Genomic DNA, 19,614 nt, shown 5'->3' with positions numbered 1-19,614 from the left:
GATACACTTTTTTTTTTTTTTCCAGAATTACCACAAGCTGACTGAAATTTCACCACCACACCATTAAAAAAATATTTAACAGGTTCTATTTGTATTATAGCTAAAAAGTGATCCAGCATTTTAAATAAATCATGCAGCATTAAATAGTGTAAAGGGTTTAGTCTGGGTTAGCTCAAACCTTCACAAATGTTTCGACTTATCGAAAATAGCAGAGAATAGAGAAAGAAATGACGAAGGTGTAACCAGTGAAATGATCATTCGTTGAGATATTTCAATTGTGATATAAGTATATATGGTGTGTATGGTATAAACACCCCCCCTCCTATAATAGTTTATTAAAGTATTTCCATATAAGTATTAAAACAAATCAACTTTTATACATTAAATGAAATCTTTCGGAATATCAGCCTAAATGTAAAGTGAAGCATAGATATGTTACTATAATATTATTTTAATATAAACAGTAACTAAAGTATAAATAAAAAATATATATATTACATTAATTAAAGTATTTTTGTTATGCAATAAACAAAAAAAAAACATTTTTGAAATAGTTTTGCAAATGTTTTTTAGACACTATTACAATTTATTAATTTTTTTTGTAAATAAACATGCATTTTCTAATTATTTATATTTATTATAAGGAATAACGGTGCTCGTTACCTGCTTATTAGTTTGAATGGAGCTTTCCACCACTAATCAGAGAGCCCGAATGAGGCGGGATCAGTCCCGGTTGTCCAATAAAATCGCTTGTGGGCGGGGCTTTGCTGCGCTCGGGCTTTGTTCTCCGAGACAGGAGTGAAGTTTAGGCTCCGTTATTCTGCCGCATATTGCACTGGACCTGGAAGTCTCAAAGCAGCGCTTTCTGCATTTCTTAAAAACTTTACTTACCGACCGAGATTTTGTTTTTTAAGGGACTTTTTGCAATTTGGAGGATTTTTTCCTTTGTTCTGCCACAAAGCTGGAACTTTTTTCCCCTCTTTCTTTACAATGGAAACTTTTCCATCCCTGGCATTATGAGCAGAGGAGAGGCACGGAGAACTTCTATGGGCTTTCCAGGACGAGCTCTGGCTGCGACTAAAGGCATTTTCAATGTCATCTTTTTATACATTTAAAGTTTTTCTTTTGCATTCACACCTGTTGCATTGCAGACTTTTTTTGCACTGATGCCTGTTGCATATTAATGCATTGAAGAAGCCAAAAGAATATCAGTATTTCCCTCTGCACAGAACTTTTATTAGAAACTCGAAGCAGAAAAAAAAGAACATTTGCATGATTGATGCATGAGAAATACACGCCGAGCCCAACGTCGGATTGTTTTTGAACGGTTTTCGTTCTTCTCTGCGTTCTTTGTATTTGGAGTGGATGCATCTCTGTTTGAGAGAGCTGGACTGGCACTTTCAGCATGGAGCCTTCAGGTAGGAGTCTGTCTGCATTTCAGCTGCTTTTGTTGATCTTTTGGACTTTATGGCAACGTTCCTCATCCAGTCAAATTCGACACGAGTTCCAGGTTCGGGAGGAGCAGCCGGTTGGCACTTACGTGGGCACTGTGGAACCGAAACCGGGATTCACCTACCGTTTTGGCGAGAGCCACAATCTGTTCACCATCAATGGGACGAACGGCGTCATACGTACGTCCTCTGTGATCGATCGAGAGACCCTGCCGAGTGACATAATCAACGTTGTGGTGCTGTCCAGCCAGCCCACATATCCTACCGAGGTCCGAATTGTAGTTCTGGATGTGAACGACAACGCTCCTGCGTTCCCAGATGCAACCATCGCCGTCTCGTTCAGAGAGGACGCGGTCGGGGGCAGGCAGGTCATCCTGGATACTGCAACGGACGCGGACAATGGTGTCAATGGAGTGGACCACAATACTTACCGGATCATTAGCGGCAACGAGAAGGGAACTTTTCGCCTGGATGTTACTGTGAACCCCAGTGGAGAGGGTGCTTTTTTGCATTTAGTGACCACCGGCGGCTTGGACAGGGAGCTCACGTCCTTCTACCAGCTTCTTGTTGAGGTCCAAGACAAAGGGGAACCTAAAAAATATGGCTATCTCCAAGTAAATGTCACGATTCAGGATGTCAATGACAACCCACCCATGTTTGACTTGGATCAGTATCAGACAAGTGTGTTGGAAGATGCAGCTGTAGGGTCTAGTGTTTTGAAGGTTGCAGCCACCGATCAGGATGAAGGTGCTAATGCAGACATCAGGTACTTTTTAGACGAAGGAACTCCTTTCCAAATCGATCCGAAAGCAGGTACTATAGTTATTAAGGAGGCTTTAGATTATGAGAGTAAAAAAGAATATTCCTTCACCATACATGCTAAAGATAATGGCATGCCATCACTGTCAGGAAGGACAGAAGCAACAATTAAACTTCTTGATGTGAATGATAATGACCCTGTAGTTAAGTTTAGGTACTTCCCCACCACTTCAAAGTTCGCCTCAGTCGATGAAAATGCACAAATTGGAACGGTAGTAGCATTATTGACCGTTTCCGACTCAGATTCTCCAACAGCTAATGGTAATATATCCGTTTCTATACTTGGAGGAAATGAGCAGGGCCACTTTGAAGTGCATACTTCACCTGTCCCTAACCTGAGCTTAATCAAAGTGGCCAGTGTGCTAGATCGAGAGCGGATATCCTCCTACAACCTTACAGTATCTGTGTCCGATAACGGAAAACCCGTAGCTCGGTCCTCTTTCGCTAGCCTAGTCATCTTCGTGAATGACATCAATGATCATCCACCCATATTCCAGGAAGCGGTGTATAGGGTCGATATTAGTGAGGATGTTCCCAAAGGCAGCTACATTAAAGGGGTGTCAGCCACCGATGGTGATTCTGGGCAGAATGCGAACCTGCGTTACTCGCTTGTGTCAGGAAACAGTTTGGGCTGGTTTGTCATTAGTGAGAACAGCGGCTTGATCACTAGTGCGGCTGTACTTGATAGGGAAACTGCATCTGAAATCACACTGAACATAAGTGCCAAAGACCAAGGGCTGCAGCCTAAAATATCATATACCACACTGATCGTAAACATCACGGACGTAAACGATCAAGTCCCGACGTTCACACATGACATCTATTATGTATCACTGGTTGAGCATTCACCAGCCGGTAGTGAACTCCTTCGACTGTCCGCTGTAGATACAGATCTTGGCGCCAATGGCACGGTACAGTTCACGTTTGACTCAGAATCGCCAGCTAACGTGCACGAGTTGTTCCGTTTAGATGCGGCGACAGGGAAGTTAAGCACTGCTTCCGAACTAGATAGAGAAGAACAGGATTCCTACCTGCTGTATGTCAAAGCTACCGATGGAGGTTCTCCCTCGTTGCATTCTACTGCCAAAGTCAATATCACGTTAAAAGATATAAACGATAACAAGCCTGTCTTTTACCCCGTGCAGTATTTCGCTAACATTAAAGAAAACGAGCCTCAGGGATCGTATGTCACGACCGTGTCAGCCTCCGATCCTGACCTGGGAAGAAACGGCACCGTGAGATACACTATCAGTTCCGGGGACACGTTCAAGTTTCACATCAACAGCAACACAGGCAAAATTTCAACCCTAGTGCTTCTGGACAGGGAGGAGAAAACGACTTACCAGCTACAGGTTTCTGCAACGGACGGAGGAGACCTACACTCCCATACGAAAGGCATTGTAACTGTTAACGTGATTGATACTCAGGATAACCCACCGTCTTTCAGCCAGAAGGAATATAGCTTTGTTGTTTTTGAAAACATGATCCATGGCACAGTGATAGGAACAGTGTTGGCAACTACAGTTGATTTAAACACTAATATTAGTTATTTGATAGCATCAGGAGACCAGAAAGGACTTTTTTCAATTAATAGTGGAACAGGACAGATAACTGCCACTGGACTAATTGACAGGGAGGAGCAGGTGTTTTATCAGCTGAAGGTGATTGCCAGAGGTGGAGAGGTAACCGGAGAAGCGATAGTCAACATTACAGTAAAGGATCTAAATGACAACGCTCCTCATTTTCTCCATCCCGTGGAGCACGTAAGCGCGGTGGAGAACTGGAAGACGGGTCATCACATCTTTCAGGCAAAGGCTTTTGATCCTGATGAAGGTCCTAATGGTATGATAGAGTACAGCCTCCAGCAAAACCCCAAAGGACTTTTTCATATTCACGAGAAACACGGACTTATCACGCTTATTGGACCTCTCGAGGTTTCTACGAGCTCATACCAGGTGGAGGTTTTGGCCTCGGATTGTGGTGTTCCACGGCGCACCTCCACCCTCCTCTTGACTGTCAGTGTGTATGACGTCAATGACAATGCTCCTGTATTTGACCAGCTCTCATACGAAGTTATTATTTTGGAGTCGGAGCCAGTGAACAGTCGTTTTTTCAAGGTGGAGGCTACAGATAAAGACTCTGGAGTGAACGGCGAAATAGTGTATGACATTACGGGTGGGAACACTAATGACGTTTTTGGGATTTTCCCTGATGGACAGTTGTACATTAAGTCAGAGCTTGACAGAGAAGTACAGGACAGGTACAATCTGCTACTGGTGGCAAAGGACAGAGCGGTGGAGACGCTAAGCGCTAGTGTTAACGTGACTGTTATTCTGGACGATGTCAATGACAACCGGCCACTTTTTAATAGCACAAATTACGTGTTCCACTTCAAGGAAGAGCAACCCCGAGGTTCACTGGTTGGACGAGTTTTTGCAGAGGATAAAGACTTTGGTCCTAACAGCGAGGTGAGGTACTCTTTTGAAACACCACAGTCAAACTTTGAACTGAATGCTATTACTGGCGAACTGACAAGCACACTCCAGTTGGACAGGGAATCTCTGATGAGGCAGAGAGGTACGGCTGTTTTCACCTTTGCGGTCATTTCGGCTGACCAGGGACTTCCCAAGCCTCTCAGAGACCAAGCCAAAGTGCAGGTCTACATACAGGATATCAATGACAATCTACCCAAGTTCACCAAGGACATCTACCAGGCTTCCATTTCAGAGTTGGCACAAAACTTGACACAGCTACTGAGAGTGTCTGCTTCAGATGTGGATGAAAACAAAAATGGACTGGTGCGCTATCGTATCTTGGAAGGCAATGAGGAAAACCAATTCAGCATTGACAACAGCTCTGGTCAAGTCACACTTGTGGGGAAATTGGACTACGAAACTACATCCTCGTACTCGCTTAAGATCATAGCCGAAGACTCTGGAGCAGTCCCGATGTCCTCTTCTTGCTTGCTGAGCATTAGAGTTTTGGACGAGAATGACAACTCTCCATTTTTTCCAAAGTCCACCAGTACAGTAGACGTTCTAGAGAATATGCGGATCGGAGAGCTAGTGGCATCCATCACAGCGACCGACTTAGATTCGGGATCCAATGCCGATATAACGTACAGCATCACAGCTAACAACAATCATGGCACTTTTAGTATTAGTCCCAGCACTGGCAGCATCTTCCTCGTCCGAAAGCTGGACTACGAAACTCAGTCACTTTACAAACTGAACATCACCGCAAAAGACAATGGAAGGCCTCAAAGATCCTCCTCTATCCCTCTTGTTATTCATGTGCGAGATTTCAATGACAACCCGCCTGTTTTTGCTCCAGGTGATATTTTTAAGTCCATCCCTGAAAACCTTCCTCTGTCCACCTCTATTATGGCAATCACAGCCCACGATACAGATGCTGATATTAATGGGCAGCTGGAGTACTCAGTAGTGCAGCAGACGCCAAGAGGAAGCCATTTCCGTATCGATCCATCCTCTGGAGTCGTCCTGACGAGCAGCGAGATTGACCGAGAGTTCTCGAATATGTTCGAATTGACCGTCAAAGCAACAGATCAGGCAGTCCCAGTTGAGTTCCGTCGTTTTGCACTGAAAAATGTTACGATCTGGATCACGGACCAAAACGACAACGTTCCCAACTTCGTCTCTCAAAACGCCCTGGTTGCTGAACCCAACATTGTAATTGGCTCTATCCTGACCACAGTCATAGCTTACGATCCAGATGAGGGTGCAAATGGAGAGGTGGAGTACGAGTTGGTTAAAGGTGATTCGGACACTTTCATCATGGACCGCTACAGCGGTGACATTCGACTGGCGTCCCAGCTCATCCCTTCAAAACTCATTTATAGCCTCATTGTCTCTGCCACTGACCATGGTACGGAGCGTAAAACCTCCCGGACCGAGTTGACCATCATTCTTCAGGGCGCTGATGGGCCTGTATTCTCTCAACCCAAATACATAACCATTTTGAAGGAAGGTCAACCTCCTGGCACCAATGTCATCTCGCTAGACGCTTACAGCCCTCGAGGCTCTGCCACCAAAGTGGAGTATTTCATCGTGGCCGTCCGGAGTGGCGGAAAAGCCGTAGGAAGGCTTTTCACCATTGGCCGTCACACGGGAACAATCCAGACAGCAATGGAGCTGGATAGGGAACAAGGAGCCGATTTATATCTTCTAGATGTCTACGCCATCGAGACAGAGACCAACCAACCCCGAACTCAGAGAGCCGAGGTGAGTAACGGCTTGTTTTCCTGCTCGGCCGCATTCGTGTTGTTTGCCTTATTTTATTGGGAAAACTTAATCGGGTTAAACGTTTTTTTGGAAGCGTGCGCTTGTGATTCCGATGATTCTTGCATATTATGCTCGGAAGGCTCCAAGAAAATGAGAACTCATGGCTGTGCAGTAACATATGCTGAAGTCATTGGCCTGGTTTAGAGGGATCAAGTTTTCTGATAGAAATACTGGCAGCCACACTCCAAGTTAAATCACACACACACACACACACACACACACACACACACACACACACACACAGTTTTGTGTATTTGTTAATTAAAACCCTGCTTTATGTATTTTTGAGAGAGATCTGGGTTGTGTTAGATGTAAATAACCTTGCACTTGAGCAAGTCATGGTTGTTGTAAGTGGGATTTTGTGTTTTTGGCAGGCGGTCCTTATTGTTCCAGGCCAAAAAAAAAAAGAAAAAAAAGAAATGGTTCACGGAGGCAATTGCTGGGTTTTTGTCTTAGAGAGGGAAGTGTGTGTGTATCCTGTGTTTTGTCGAGTTCCTGCCCAAACCAGCTGCTGTGAATTCCACAAATCAAGACCTCAGACAACTTTACTGATTATCCTTAGAATTGATTAGTTGTATTCATCATGTCCAAAACTGGGGGAGTTGGATGGTAGGGAACTATACATTCTGTTTTTAGTTTTGTTTGAGCCCAGAATAGGGGAAAAGAGGGTGTAAGTGGGGGTAGGTGTTTGGTTGGGACCGCATGAAAGATGGCAAAAGCAGCAAGCAGCGAGTGTTTCAGTCTCATTTTGATACCTGTCTCCAACCGAGCAAGGGGTAATTACGCTGGATCCGAGTTTTTTGGTAGAGATTGAAAGCCGGGTGGTCCCGCTATTGTGCCACCGGCTCTGGCTCAGAGGGCAATAAATGACCGTTAAATTCAGATGACCCTTTAAGTCTTGCTGAATAGAATTTTTTTTCTCTCTTGAGAAAAGGAGAGTGACTGAAAAGGAAAACATTTGAAGCTGAAACCATGTTGTACTACTATGCTGTGATGCGTTCTCTTGTGCTCCTGCTAAATTGTCCCCTCGGGATAGAGCGAAAACCCTGTGCAACAGGAGAGAAAGACAGAGAGACAAAGAGAGAGTGGTTGAGGGAAACTTTAGTCGCACTTGTTGGGTGGCTAAGGCTGAGCTATTCCTCAAATGAAAACCAAATGTGATTCTATATATGAGATGAAGAAAATTTCAGCTGAAACCAAAGATTTTTGGTTATTACAGGCTTGATGATATGCATGTAGAAAACCCTTCCCTTTGCTTTTGCTCTTTCTCGGTAAAGCTCTGCAACATTTCCTTTAAGAAAAAAATAACGTTTTGGTATTAAACTTTTTGAAGAATTTGTGGGCTAAAATACACAGTGTCCTGTACTGTCTTAGCACTTTAACTCATAAATAAATACATGCAGAAATAACTGAAGATTTCAAAAGAAAATTGTCACAAAGTTCTCATAATACTATTGCAAATATCAACATGTCAAAGTATACATTGTCTGAAAAGGTTAGAAACAGAGTCTAATGTAGACAGAAAAGACAAAAGAATTTGGACAGTAAATGAATGGAAGAAAGTTCTGTGGACAGACTTGATATTAGTGTACAGTACAGAAGATGTTAGCAGATGCCCACAGTTAAACATGGAGGAGGATGTTTAAAGGTTTGGGGTTGTTTTTGGAACCAACATTGCTGCCATTCCATACTTCAACACCATGCAATTCTGTCTGGACTTAGGACCAATACATGGTTTATACCAACACTTCTCCATACTACAAGACAATGAACAGAAGCGAAGGTCCAAGCTTTGGAAATGTTATTTGGAGAGCAAACAGTGGGTTGAAGTGTTAGCACTAATGGAACGGCCTGCCTAGCCACCCCACCCAATTCCTATTGAACTGCTCTGAGATGAACTGGATCACAAGGTCAAAAAGAAATCTCCAACTAGTTAAGTTAAGAGGCATTGCAAAGTATTATTTCTGTTTGGAGAAACAAACTGTCCGGATGCCAAGAGTGTGTAAATCTGTTATTCATGCTAACGGAGGCTTTTTTAATGAAAATAAAGTGGAACATCTGTACATTTATAGTTTTGTTTGGTCAAAGGAAATCTTTATAGCGTTTACATGACCTAGTTTGTTGCATGGAAACAAATGAAAAATGCAACGAGTCTCAGAAAAAAAACAGAGTAATGAAAAATATGAAGTGTTCTTTGAGAATTTGAACCTTTAGAACTATTTACGCAAATGTTCCTTTCATCAGGAATAAAGCATAATGAGGCGTACTGTTCAATAAGAAGAAGTCAAGAAGCTTTTATTGTCATTTTAACCGTATATAGCTGACGCAGTACACAGTGAAATGAGACAACGTTTCTCCAGAACCCTGGTGCTACAAAAAAAAACGTAGAGCTACTTATCCTCGCCACATAAAGTGCATCAAGGGAAATAGTCAGTGACTGGGTGGTGTGGTGCGATGTAACCCAAACATTATCCTTTATTTTTACCACGCATATACTACTGGTATATGACTGGTATATGTTATCAATGCGTGTTCATGTTTTTCTGTCTCCCATAGTGAAAAGCCTATTGCCTAAAAGAAAATGCTGACACTGGAGACTCCTTTACCGTATTAACGTTGCTCTGTTGACTGCTGTTTACACATGTACGGTCCAAGTCTCTGTGTACGCTGTTGTTAGAGAACTGGAAAGAGAAAAACAGGTCGTTTGGACCAAATAATGATGTTATAAATTGCTGTGTTTCGGTCTGTGTAGCTGGCGCGCGTTTGATGATGTCATCGTGAGTGAAGAAAGCTGGATCTTTATTTAATTCTTTTCACCCCAAAACATCTTCATTCAGGCATCTTTAGTCAATAATGCATGAGTGATCATTGTGCGTGTGTGTGTGTGTTTCATTCACTACACCCCCCCACCCCTCAAACACACACACACACACACACACACACTTTAACATTTTGAACCAATGAACCAAAGCCCATCTATAGCCCATCTATTATTTCTCTCTCTCTCTCTCTCTCTCTCTCTCTCTCTCTCTCTCTCTCTCTCTCTCACACACACACACACACACACACACACACACACACACACTTACCCCTTGCCTTTGCGTACAGTATATAGATACATGAGTCTCTGTACCATCTGCCTCATCTAATACTGCATTCTCTTTCTCTCTCTGTCTGTCTCTCCCTCTTTCTCCCACTCTCTATCTCTGATTTAATGTTGTTATCCTTCTTCTCGTCCCTCATTTGGTGACAGATTTAGGGATTGGACCTGAAAGTGAACCTTTCCCTCTGTATCTCTTTCTCTCTGAGCGGTCGTAGGTTCAGGGTTTAGGACGTTTAGGGAGCTCCTACATTCCAACAAGAGACATCGAATAAGACACTGAGCAAGGGACTGAGGTTGAGAGAGAGAGAGAGAGAGAGAGAGAGAGAGAGAGAGAGAGAGAGAGAGAGAGAGAGAGAGAGAGAGAGAGAGAAGAGCAGATGGCCGGAGAAGATAGAAGTGTCTTATGAGTTTGTTTAACTACAAAGACTTGCTGCATTTGTGTGCACTTTTTTTCCGCTAGTTTCTCACTATTGTTCCACTCTTATGCCTTTCCACAGTTAACACACACACACACACACACACACACACACACACACACACACACACACACACACACACACACACACACACACACACAGAAACTAAAAATAAACAGTTACTAGCATTTCTGAGTAAAGGTGTTACAGTTAAACCTTGCATGGATTTTGACTAAACCTTTACCCTATGACCACTACTAGCACAATGTCTAAGCAAACATGCTCCAAGCTAACACTTCTAATATTGCTTTTAAGTTAAAAAAATCTACCAAATACCCCTCCCAACTCATGTAATAGTCGAATTGTTCAAATCTAAACTAGCATTGGTTTTATGCAAAACTCTGCTTGCTTCTTGTGCATCACATTCATGTAAAAGCCTGAGTGTTCTTTCAGCATTCAAGTGTAAAACGTTAAGCACTTTTCATAACAATCAGCACTTTTGGCAATGTTCTAAAATTAAGGCATCGAGCTTTACATTTACATTTAGCATTACATTTAGATGTAATAATGTTTCCAATGTTGGAATTCATAATTTTAGCACTGCAACAATGAACACTTCATAGAGGAACTATTAGAAGCTATGTTTTAGGGCAAGCTTTAAATCTAAGGCTTCCCAAATACATAAATCTACATGAAATGAACACTTTCAACATGGTGCTGAGGTAAAAGTGCTACAGTTACCGCTTTTAATGTTGAAATTCACACATTTTTAGCGATTTATCTCAAAGAAAAAAAATTATACGATTTTTTAAATATGTTTTGGTCAAATTGTTATAAATTTAAAAACTAAAATTCAGTTTTATCATCATGTCTTCCCACTTATCATGTCTTTCTATGTCTTTCAGTCAAAATATGAAGAAATTAACAATTTTAGCAGCACGTCTTAGTAAAGAAAGTGACATTTTGACTTGTATTTTTGTATTAATGAAACGATGCACACTTCCTACAGTAGCAGTTATAGCAGCATGTCCAGTGGGGTAGACATCATTTCTGAGCAAAAAAAGAAGCTCTACTTCACTAATGCTTGTTTAATCTGAAAACCTTGTTTTCAGATTAAACAAGCTGAAAAGGAACATGTTTTAGCATCATGTCACAATGTTGTCCTGAGGCATTAAGCTTAATAATGTTAACGCTTGAATGTTTAATACTTCTACATAGTTCTCATGGTTGAAAGCAAAACACTCAAACATTAACTCAAGAGCGCCCCAGCAAACCCAGCTCTGTTTTCCAGGACACGCTGTGTTTCTATGTCCTAACATTGTTAGTATGATTGGGTCTTAGCAAAAACCAAATGTTTTGATGCAAATGCTGTGTAATTGGTTATATTATAATTGCGTAACAACGTGGTTGCTTGTGTTGAAAGGAAATTTTGTCTTTTTTTTTCCTCCTTTGGCAGTTTAGACCATGCAGACCTTCGCTATGTGTTTGTAGAAGTCTGGAGCCATAACCCCCCCTCCACAAAATTTCATTGTTTTCCTCCTGGAAGCGTTTTAGTTCGGTTTTCAGCATTCTTAGCATAAAGTGCGTTTACTGAACTCTTTTCGATACTCAGCGATAGGCTCTGTCTGGGAGTCAGGAGGAAATGCCATTAAGGTATTATGAGAGTCAGGAGAGAGAATGTAACTTGTAGTGGGTGTGTGTGTGTGCCTATACGTGCGTGATCGTTACTAGCAAGTAAGCTAATAAATCAGTTTGTGTACACACAGAACCCTATCCGTTATGCAACCTCAGCAGAACACACACGTGTGCATCAGTGTGTGTGCATGCATGTAACTACTTACCTAACCCTGTAGGTGGTCTATGAAGGTTAAAGTTGAAGAATGTTATATGTGTGTGTGTAAAACTAAACACAAGTGTATACCCAAGGGTGCTTTCACACCTTGCTGAATCCGAATCAGACAAAAATGGATACTTTTAATGCGTCAGCTGTTTGGTTCCACTTGGTTTCACATATACGGGCGGTCATATACATAATTTGGTTGAAATATTGTGTGTACCAATGTGGGACCAAATATAAATGCTACAGCTAGCATTAATTAAACACCATCTCACTCAAATACTGTGTTGTCGGTGGTCATTTAAGTCCAAGATGGACTCTAATGAATATCTGAAATCCAGTACTAATCCCCTGCTCAAATATAAACCCAGAAATACTAAAAGAACTCCTTTGATCATCGTACTTGACTGAAAGTTCATGCTGTTGAATAGACTTGAGTATAAATACTGAAAATAGGGATATGAAAATTTTTAGATTTAAGCACTGCACTTGTCATCGATGATGGAACTATAATGAATGGACATGATGGGTTTCCTTTTGACTTTCAAGGTTTCTTCCTCATGCCATCTCACAGAGTTGCCACATTAGGCATAAACTTACTAACAATTATAAGGAACTTATAGGCACTAAACTCTGTAAAACTGCTTTGAGACAATATCCATTGTTAAAAGTGCTCTAAAAATACAAATGAATTGAATTGATTTAAGAGAACTGAATAACGGATACAGTTTCATTGTCCTGTACATCAGAACTTTTCATATGGAGGAAGTTTTCAAGCATTTACCGTACACTGATAGAATCCTTACTCCACACACACACACACACACGCACACGCACACACACACACACCCGCCCCAGAAATATAGGATTATGAATGTGCTTTCACCAAACTAACCACTACACTGTTTTGTATTGGCTGCATTGTAATGAGGATTGACATGGTGAATAAAAAAAAAGATATTACACTGTCAAATGGAGCGAAATATAAATGGAATTGCTTTGATGAAGTACAGATATCCGAAAAATGGACTTGCATACAATAATTTAATAAAACAAAATAAAAGATTGTTAAAAGAGATTCGAAAGTAAAAACAGGCAGCATGTTTTATTTCATGTTTTTCTAAAATAAATTATCAGCTAGCTACTACCTAATGTTGCCTCCAGGAGAGGCATCAGCAATAGTCTGTAAACTTATACTCGAGCAATTATGGCATCTAATTCTCAATTTTGGGCAAATTCTTAATTCTAATTGGTCGCATGAATTCTGCTAACTGTGGTTAGGTGTTTTGTGGAGAGCTAAGAAAAAGATTGGGTGCTCGTTGAACATCTCATTCCACACTGATTCCCTATTTGCTGTGAGAATAACCTCCACACTTTTGGGAAGATATTCAATAGAATTTGTGGAACTTTGTCGAGATCAGTCTGGGTGCAGTCAGCATTCCTATTTATCCCAAATTTAATCAATAGCACTCTATCACAGGAGATCTTCCACTCCAACGAATGTAAATCATGTCTTCATGAAGATTTGAAGATATGGCTTTGTGCAAAGGGACAGGGAAAAGGTTCGGGTCTCCTAGTTCAAGTGTTGGCATCCAAAGACTCCAAGTTTGAGGTAACAGTTGGTAAAGAAGCACATATGGCTGGGAAAGGCAGGTGTCCTAATACTTTTGACCATATAGGGTAATTTAGATGGCTTGAAAATACTTCCTAGTAAAATACACACATACGCACACACAAGGGAGTGTTTCGCTGTTCCTAGTTTGTAAACATGTTGCAGCTCCAGCTGTTGCTGTTTACCGTGGACTTTGAATATCCGACATTCCTTTTTGGATCGTTGGATTTTGTGATATTTCGGAAAAAAGATGCACAGGAATATCGAATCAATGATTATTTTATTATATTATGTGGAGTAATGATCTTGCAACACAAAACCATTCCAACATTCCCATATCTTTAACATTCCTTTGTCTTTTTTTGTCTCTTCCACTCTAATCTTTCTGCATGTGATGTCAGATTTTGCAGTCAGTGAGTTACTGAGTGTGTGTGTGTGTGTGTGTGTGTGTGTGTGTGTGTGTGTGTGTGTGTGTGTGTGTGTGTGTGTGTGTGTGAGCACGAGAGAGAGTGGCAGTTCGAACTTTAGATGTTGCATCTTACTAACCACTCACACACACACACACACACACACACACACACACACACACACACACACACACACACACACACACACACACACACACACACACACAGAGGCAGGCAGTTATGCAGGCTAATGCAAGGGTCAGACAGGGCGGTTGACAGTCAGAAGATCAAACTGTGAGGCCGAGATCAACTCCATATGACCAACACACACACACAGATTTTTTTTTTCTTTTGGAAAACAAACTTAAAGACATGGTTGGATTTCACAGCAAAAATCCGATCGCTGTGTGTTTTCAAATAGAACTCCAAACACACACACACACACAAATCTGAAAACTAACACTCACTGGGAAATGTATTTAACTACACGGAGATGAAGAGCCGATGTTACTGAGACTGATGTTAGTAAAAACTAAGAATAATAAGTATGAAGTGTAACACTTGAGGGCATGCTGTTATAGGAAAATAATCAACAACAGGGTGGTAGTGTGGTGCAGTGTGACAGTGTTACCCCCATTAGAAGTTTTATATATATATATATAGGGCTGTCAGAATGAACGTTTTAATAACATGTTAACGAAAATTCACATTAACTACACACATTTTCATTAACGTCGATTAACGCAGTGCGCATTTCTGTGACCATTGAAAAAAATATACATATAAACATATAAAATATAATACATACACATACAACACATATAAAAGAATTAAAACCTTTATGCAACAAACATTTTTTCACAACGTCCTTTCTTTACTCAGATATAAAAGTCTTAAATCAAGCACCAAAATCCACCACGTCCAGCAATTAAAACCACCTGTGTGGAAAAATTCAATTTTTTTTTTTGGTTTTGGTTTGATTTCCGTCATTTAAAACACCGTTATTACGTTAAAACATTTACAAGAATATTTTGCCTACTTGCTCTATGGTAAGTTTGGTTTCATTAATAATAAACATACATTTGCATAAAGTATCTATATTTGTCCATGCCTATGTTGATTAGAGTATTAAAATCTTGAAAAGTATTAATGTGTGTGTAACAATGTAATTTGTCCCCGTATGTGTTTTTTTTTTTTTAGCCATTTCTTGTTACTTGTGGAGTTGATGTTGACTAATAGTTTGGAGACCAGCTCTCACTGTGCAGCTCTGTGGGGTAACTACACGATTTACAATTTCCCACCCTGAGCAGTGAGACACTGAGTCTGAAAGTGTTTAAAGAGAAAGAAAGAGACAATATGACAATACATAAAAGTGTAAAATGTCAAATAGAACAAAAATGACAAAGACCACACACACAAACACATTTATAAAAACATACCTAGATTACACACACTCAAGGACATAATGTGTAGGTTAGAAGCACGCACACACACTAGAATAACATACAGAGATTCTACATAAACATGCGCACACACACACACATGCACACACTCACACACACACACACATACCTGAGTATCATACACAGATTATGAACACACAAATTTTTAACATTAAACAAAAACATACATAGATTACAACACACACACACACACACACACATATACACACACACACACACACAAAATGTGTAGGTTAGAAGCATGCGCACACACACACATAGCTGAATATCATACACAGATAACAGACACAAACGCGAACTATGGGAAAAGGCATAGGTTACAAGCACACACAGAGACACACACACAGACACTAGTGTGTGTGTGTGTGTGTGTGTGTGTGTGTGTGTGTGTGTGTGTGTGTGTGTGTGTGTGTGTGTGCTTGTTCAAGACTTTGTGCATGTGTGTCTGTGTGTGTCTCTCACATATACACACACACACACACACACACACACACACACACACACACACACACATAATGTGTAGAAAACGTTGTGTCTCATAAATCAACGTCACACTTAAACACAATGCACACACAATGAAGTGACCGAACTATTGAGAAGTCCTTAACCCTGAAACAGAGAGAGAGAGAAACCGGATACACACTGACACACACATTTCAGACGGGTTGATTACTCAGAAAAAAAATAATGCTAGTATGAAAAACAAATTTGAAAATAGTTGTAGCAAACAATAAAAAAATATTGGTTTAAAAAAAAAAAATCAAGCTCATAACATTCAATTGAGTATAACATAAGGTTTCTCCATATGACCTACTAGATGTTTACTCATCGCCTGCCACCACCTGCAGAACTTTTAGCAAATTCCGCCAGTTATATCTACGTATTAGTACCCATATTGACGTAAGCACTAGCCTTCCCTTATTGTTCAGGAGTTTTTCTCTGGACGCAACAAACACCGCTTTGTTGTGTTATCATTACACGCCCTGACACCGGCGTCACGTTCGATTTCCAGCTGGCATCCGGTACAACTGGCAGGAGGAGACGGTCGGGCAGATGGGAAACGTTGTTCATTATTGCACGTGACAAGTCAAGAGTTGACCAATTATTAAGTACAACGAACATGTGTGCTACAACATAAAAATGGCACACACTCGCTCTCACACACATACAAACACGGCGGATCTAGAAAGTTCCTTGGCAGCGTGCCATTGTGAGAAGTTACACAGCAAAAACCTCATGCCAACATTATATATATTTATGTCTATATTCTTTTTACTCAGCTCATTATAATGTGAACATGCGATTTAGATTACAGCCGGAACTCCAGTCAGTTTATAAAAAATGAATAAACTCGTTCTGGTCAGTCAGAGTTTGGAATTCAGAAGTGCTGTGGTAAAATATTTATTAGCTGCTACTGGAGGAAAGTCAGAGACTAAGTGTAGTTTATTGAAGTATAGTCTCATGTAGTGTGGTATAGTGTCATGTAGTGCACTATTGTGTTGTCATGTAGTGCAGTCTAATTTATTGTACTGTTCTTTAGTGTATTATACCGCTGTGAAGTGTCATGTTGTCTATAATTGTGCTGTGAAGTATAATGTAGTGTAGTATATAATTGTGTGATGTAGTGCTCTATATTGTAATGTAATGTAGTGCTGTGTCATGTAGTGTCATCTGGTGTAGTATAGTGCTGCGTAGTGTCATGTAGTATAAAATAGTGTTGTGTAGTCTTATGTTGTGTAATATAGTAGAGAATATAGTGCAGTGCTGTGTAATATAGTGTAGGATAGTATAATAAAGTGGTCCTCCAGAACGTCGTGAATTTTGGGCGCACCCACTATGGTACCTTAGTGAATTCATCTATGTCACTTTCATACAATAATGTGTTTAACATTATTTTTTAATGAAATTTGTTCGAGAAAACTAGTTAAAAATTTTACGTTCCTGAACATTCGGTCCTCACGAATTTCAAGATCCGCAACTTGCTGTTAGTTAGGTTTCAAATGAGAACCCGCGAATTTTCCCAGCCACGAGTTCCGAACCACGAATTATCGAGGGTTGATTGTATAGCATATACTGTATTGTTGTGTATTATAGAATAATGTAATGTAGTATAGAGTAGTATAATAGTGTAGTATTTTGCCATGCAGTGTAGTATAGAATAGGATAGTATAATATAGTGTACGATAGTGTATAATGTAGTATAGTGTAGGACTGTGAAGCATAGAGTAGGATCTCGCAATGCAGTATAGTATACAGGTGGTATAGAGTGGTTGAGTGTAGATATACTTTTCATGTAGAATTTATAGATAGTTTATTACAAACTATAATAATAGCAGAAACTTAATTGTTTATAATTGTATTTATTGAAAACTAAAAAAGATTTATATTTACCTCAGCATTCTGGACAAAACAATACAGGATGCTGAAACACACATGCACACACACACATGTGCACACACACACACACACGCACGCACACATACACACACAAAATGACACAAGATCCAATTGGATAATTAAATACAGATGTGTGTTTCCTTCTTTGTTTTGCCTTAAAATAAAAACAGCAAGTAAAAGATAGATTGATAAATGGTGAGAGAGAGAGAATGAAAGACAGAGAGAGAAAAAGAGAATGAGCAAGAGGAAGGGAGAGTGTGAGAGATACAGAGAATGAGCGAGAGAAAAAGAGAGAGAATGAGAGAGAGACAAATACTGAAAGAGAGCAGGTATGGCAGTCACGCGTGAGTCACGTTGAAACTGTAGAATTGCTACCCAAAAGCCTTCAACTGTTTTCAATTAAGCGCGCGCACACACACACACACACACACACACACACACACACACACACACACACACACACACACACACTTATTTCCAGATATCCCACCAGCACATTTTCTTGTCTCTGTTAAAACTTTAACTGTTTAATAATCTGCTGTTAATGATGTTGATAATTTAGATGATATGAGGGCAGTAGTGTGTAGAGTGAGGTAGAGTGAGTATAGTAGTGTGTAGAGTGAGGTAGAGTGAGTATAGTAGTGTGTAGAGTGAGTATAGTAGTGAGTAGAGTGAGGTAAAGTGAGTATAGTAGTGTGTTTACAGTAAGTATAGTAGTGTGTAGGGTGGGTATAGTAGTGTTTAGAGCGAGTATAGTAGTGTGTAGAGTTAGTATAGTAGTGTGAAGAGTGAGGTAGAGTGCGTATAGTAGTGTGTAGAGTGAGGTAGAGCGAGTATAGTAGTGAGTAGATTGAGAACAGTAGTGTGTAGAGTGAGTATAGTAGTGTGTAGAGTGAGTATAGTAGTGGGTAGAGTGAGTATAGTAGTGTGTAGAGTGAGGTAGCGTGAGTATAGTAGTGTGTAGAGTGAGTATAGTAGTGCATAGAGTGAGTATAGTATTGTGTAGAGTGAGGTAGCGTGAGTATAGTAGTGTGTAGAGTGAGTATAGTAGTGTGTAGAGTGAGTATAGTAGTGTGTAGAGTGAGTATAGAAGTGAGTAGAGTGAGTATAGTAGTGTGTAAAGTGAGGTAGAGTGAGTATAGTAGTGTGTAGAGTGAGTATAGTAGTGTGTAGAGTAAGTATAGTAGTGAGTAGAGTGAGTATAGTAGTGTGTAGAGTGAGTATAGTAGTGGGTAGAGTGAGTATAGTAGTGCGTAGAGTGAGTATAGTAGTGTGTAGAGTGAGTATAGTAGTGCGTAGAGTGAGGTAGAGTGAGTATAGTAGTGTGTTGAGTGAGTATAGTAGTGTGTAGAGTGAGTATAGTAGTGTGTAGAGTTAGTATAGTATTGCGTAGAGTGAGTATAGTAGTGTGTTCAGTGAGGTAGAGTGAGTATAGTAGTGTGTAGAGTGAGTATAGTCGTGTGTAGAGTAAATATAGTAGTGTGTAGAGTGAGTATAGTAGTGTGTAGAGTGAGTATAGAGTATAGAAGTGTGTAGAGTGAGTATAGTAGTGTGTAGAGTGAGTATAGTAGTGAGTAGAGTAAGTATAGTAGTGTGTAGAGTGAGTATAGTAGTGGGTAGAGTGAGTATAGTAGTACGTAGAGTGAGTATAGTAGTGTGTAGAGTGAGGTAGAGTGGGTATAGTAGTGTGTAGAGTGAGTATAGTAGTGTGTAGAGTGAGTATAGTGTATAGTAGTGTGTAGAGTGAGTATAGTAGTGTGTAGAGTGAGTATAGTCGTATGTAAAGTCATGAATGAATGTGCATGTAT

The 19,614-nt window shown here is 40.3% G+C and overlaps 1 protein-coding gene across 1 annotated transcript in view; it reads left to right on the top strand.

Annotated features, from left to right (window-relative positions):
* Window positions 1–797: 797 nt before the first annotated feature.
* Window positions 798–19,614, top strand: part of fat4 (FAT atypical cadherin 4) — a 102,814-nt gene continuing 83,997 nt past the window's right edge. Inside the window, exon 1 of the mRNA XM_083566020.1 lies at window positions 798–6,511. Within this exon, the coding sequence (XP_083422146.1) occupies window positions 1,406–6,511 (5,106 nt within the window). The 5' untranslated portion in view covers window positions 798–1,405. The remainder of the gene's footprint in view (window positions 6,512–19,614) is intronic.

This window comes from Silurus aristotelis, assembly GCF_946808225.1.
Source record: "Silurus aristotelis genome assembly, chromosome: 17".
Lineage (NCBI taxonomy): Eukaryota > Metazoa > Chordata > Actinopteri > Siluriformes > Siluridae > Silurus > Silurus aristotelis.
Note: the sequence above shows the minus strand (reverse complement) of the source record. Positions and strands in the feature narration are given on the sequence as shown.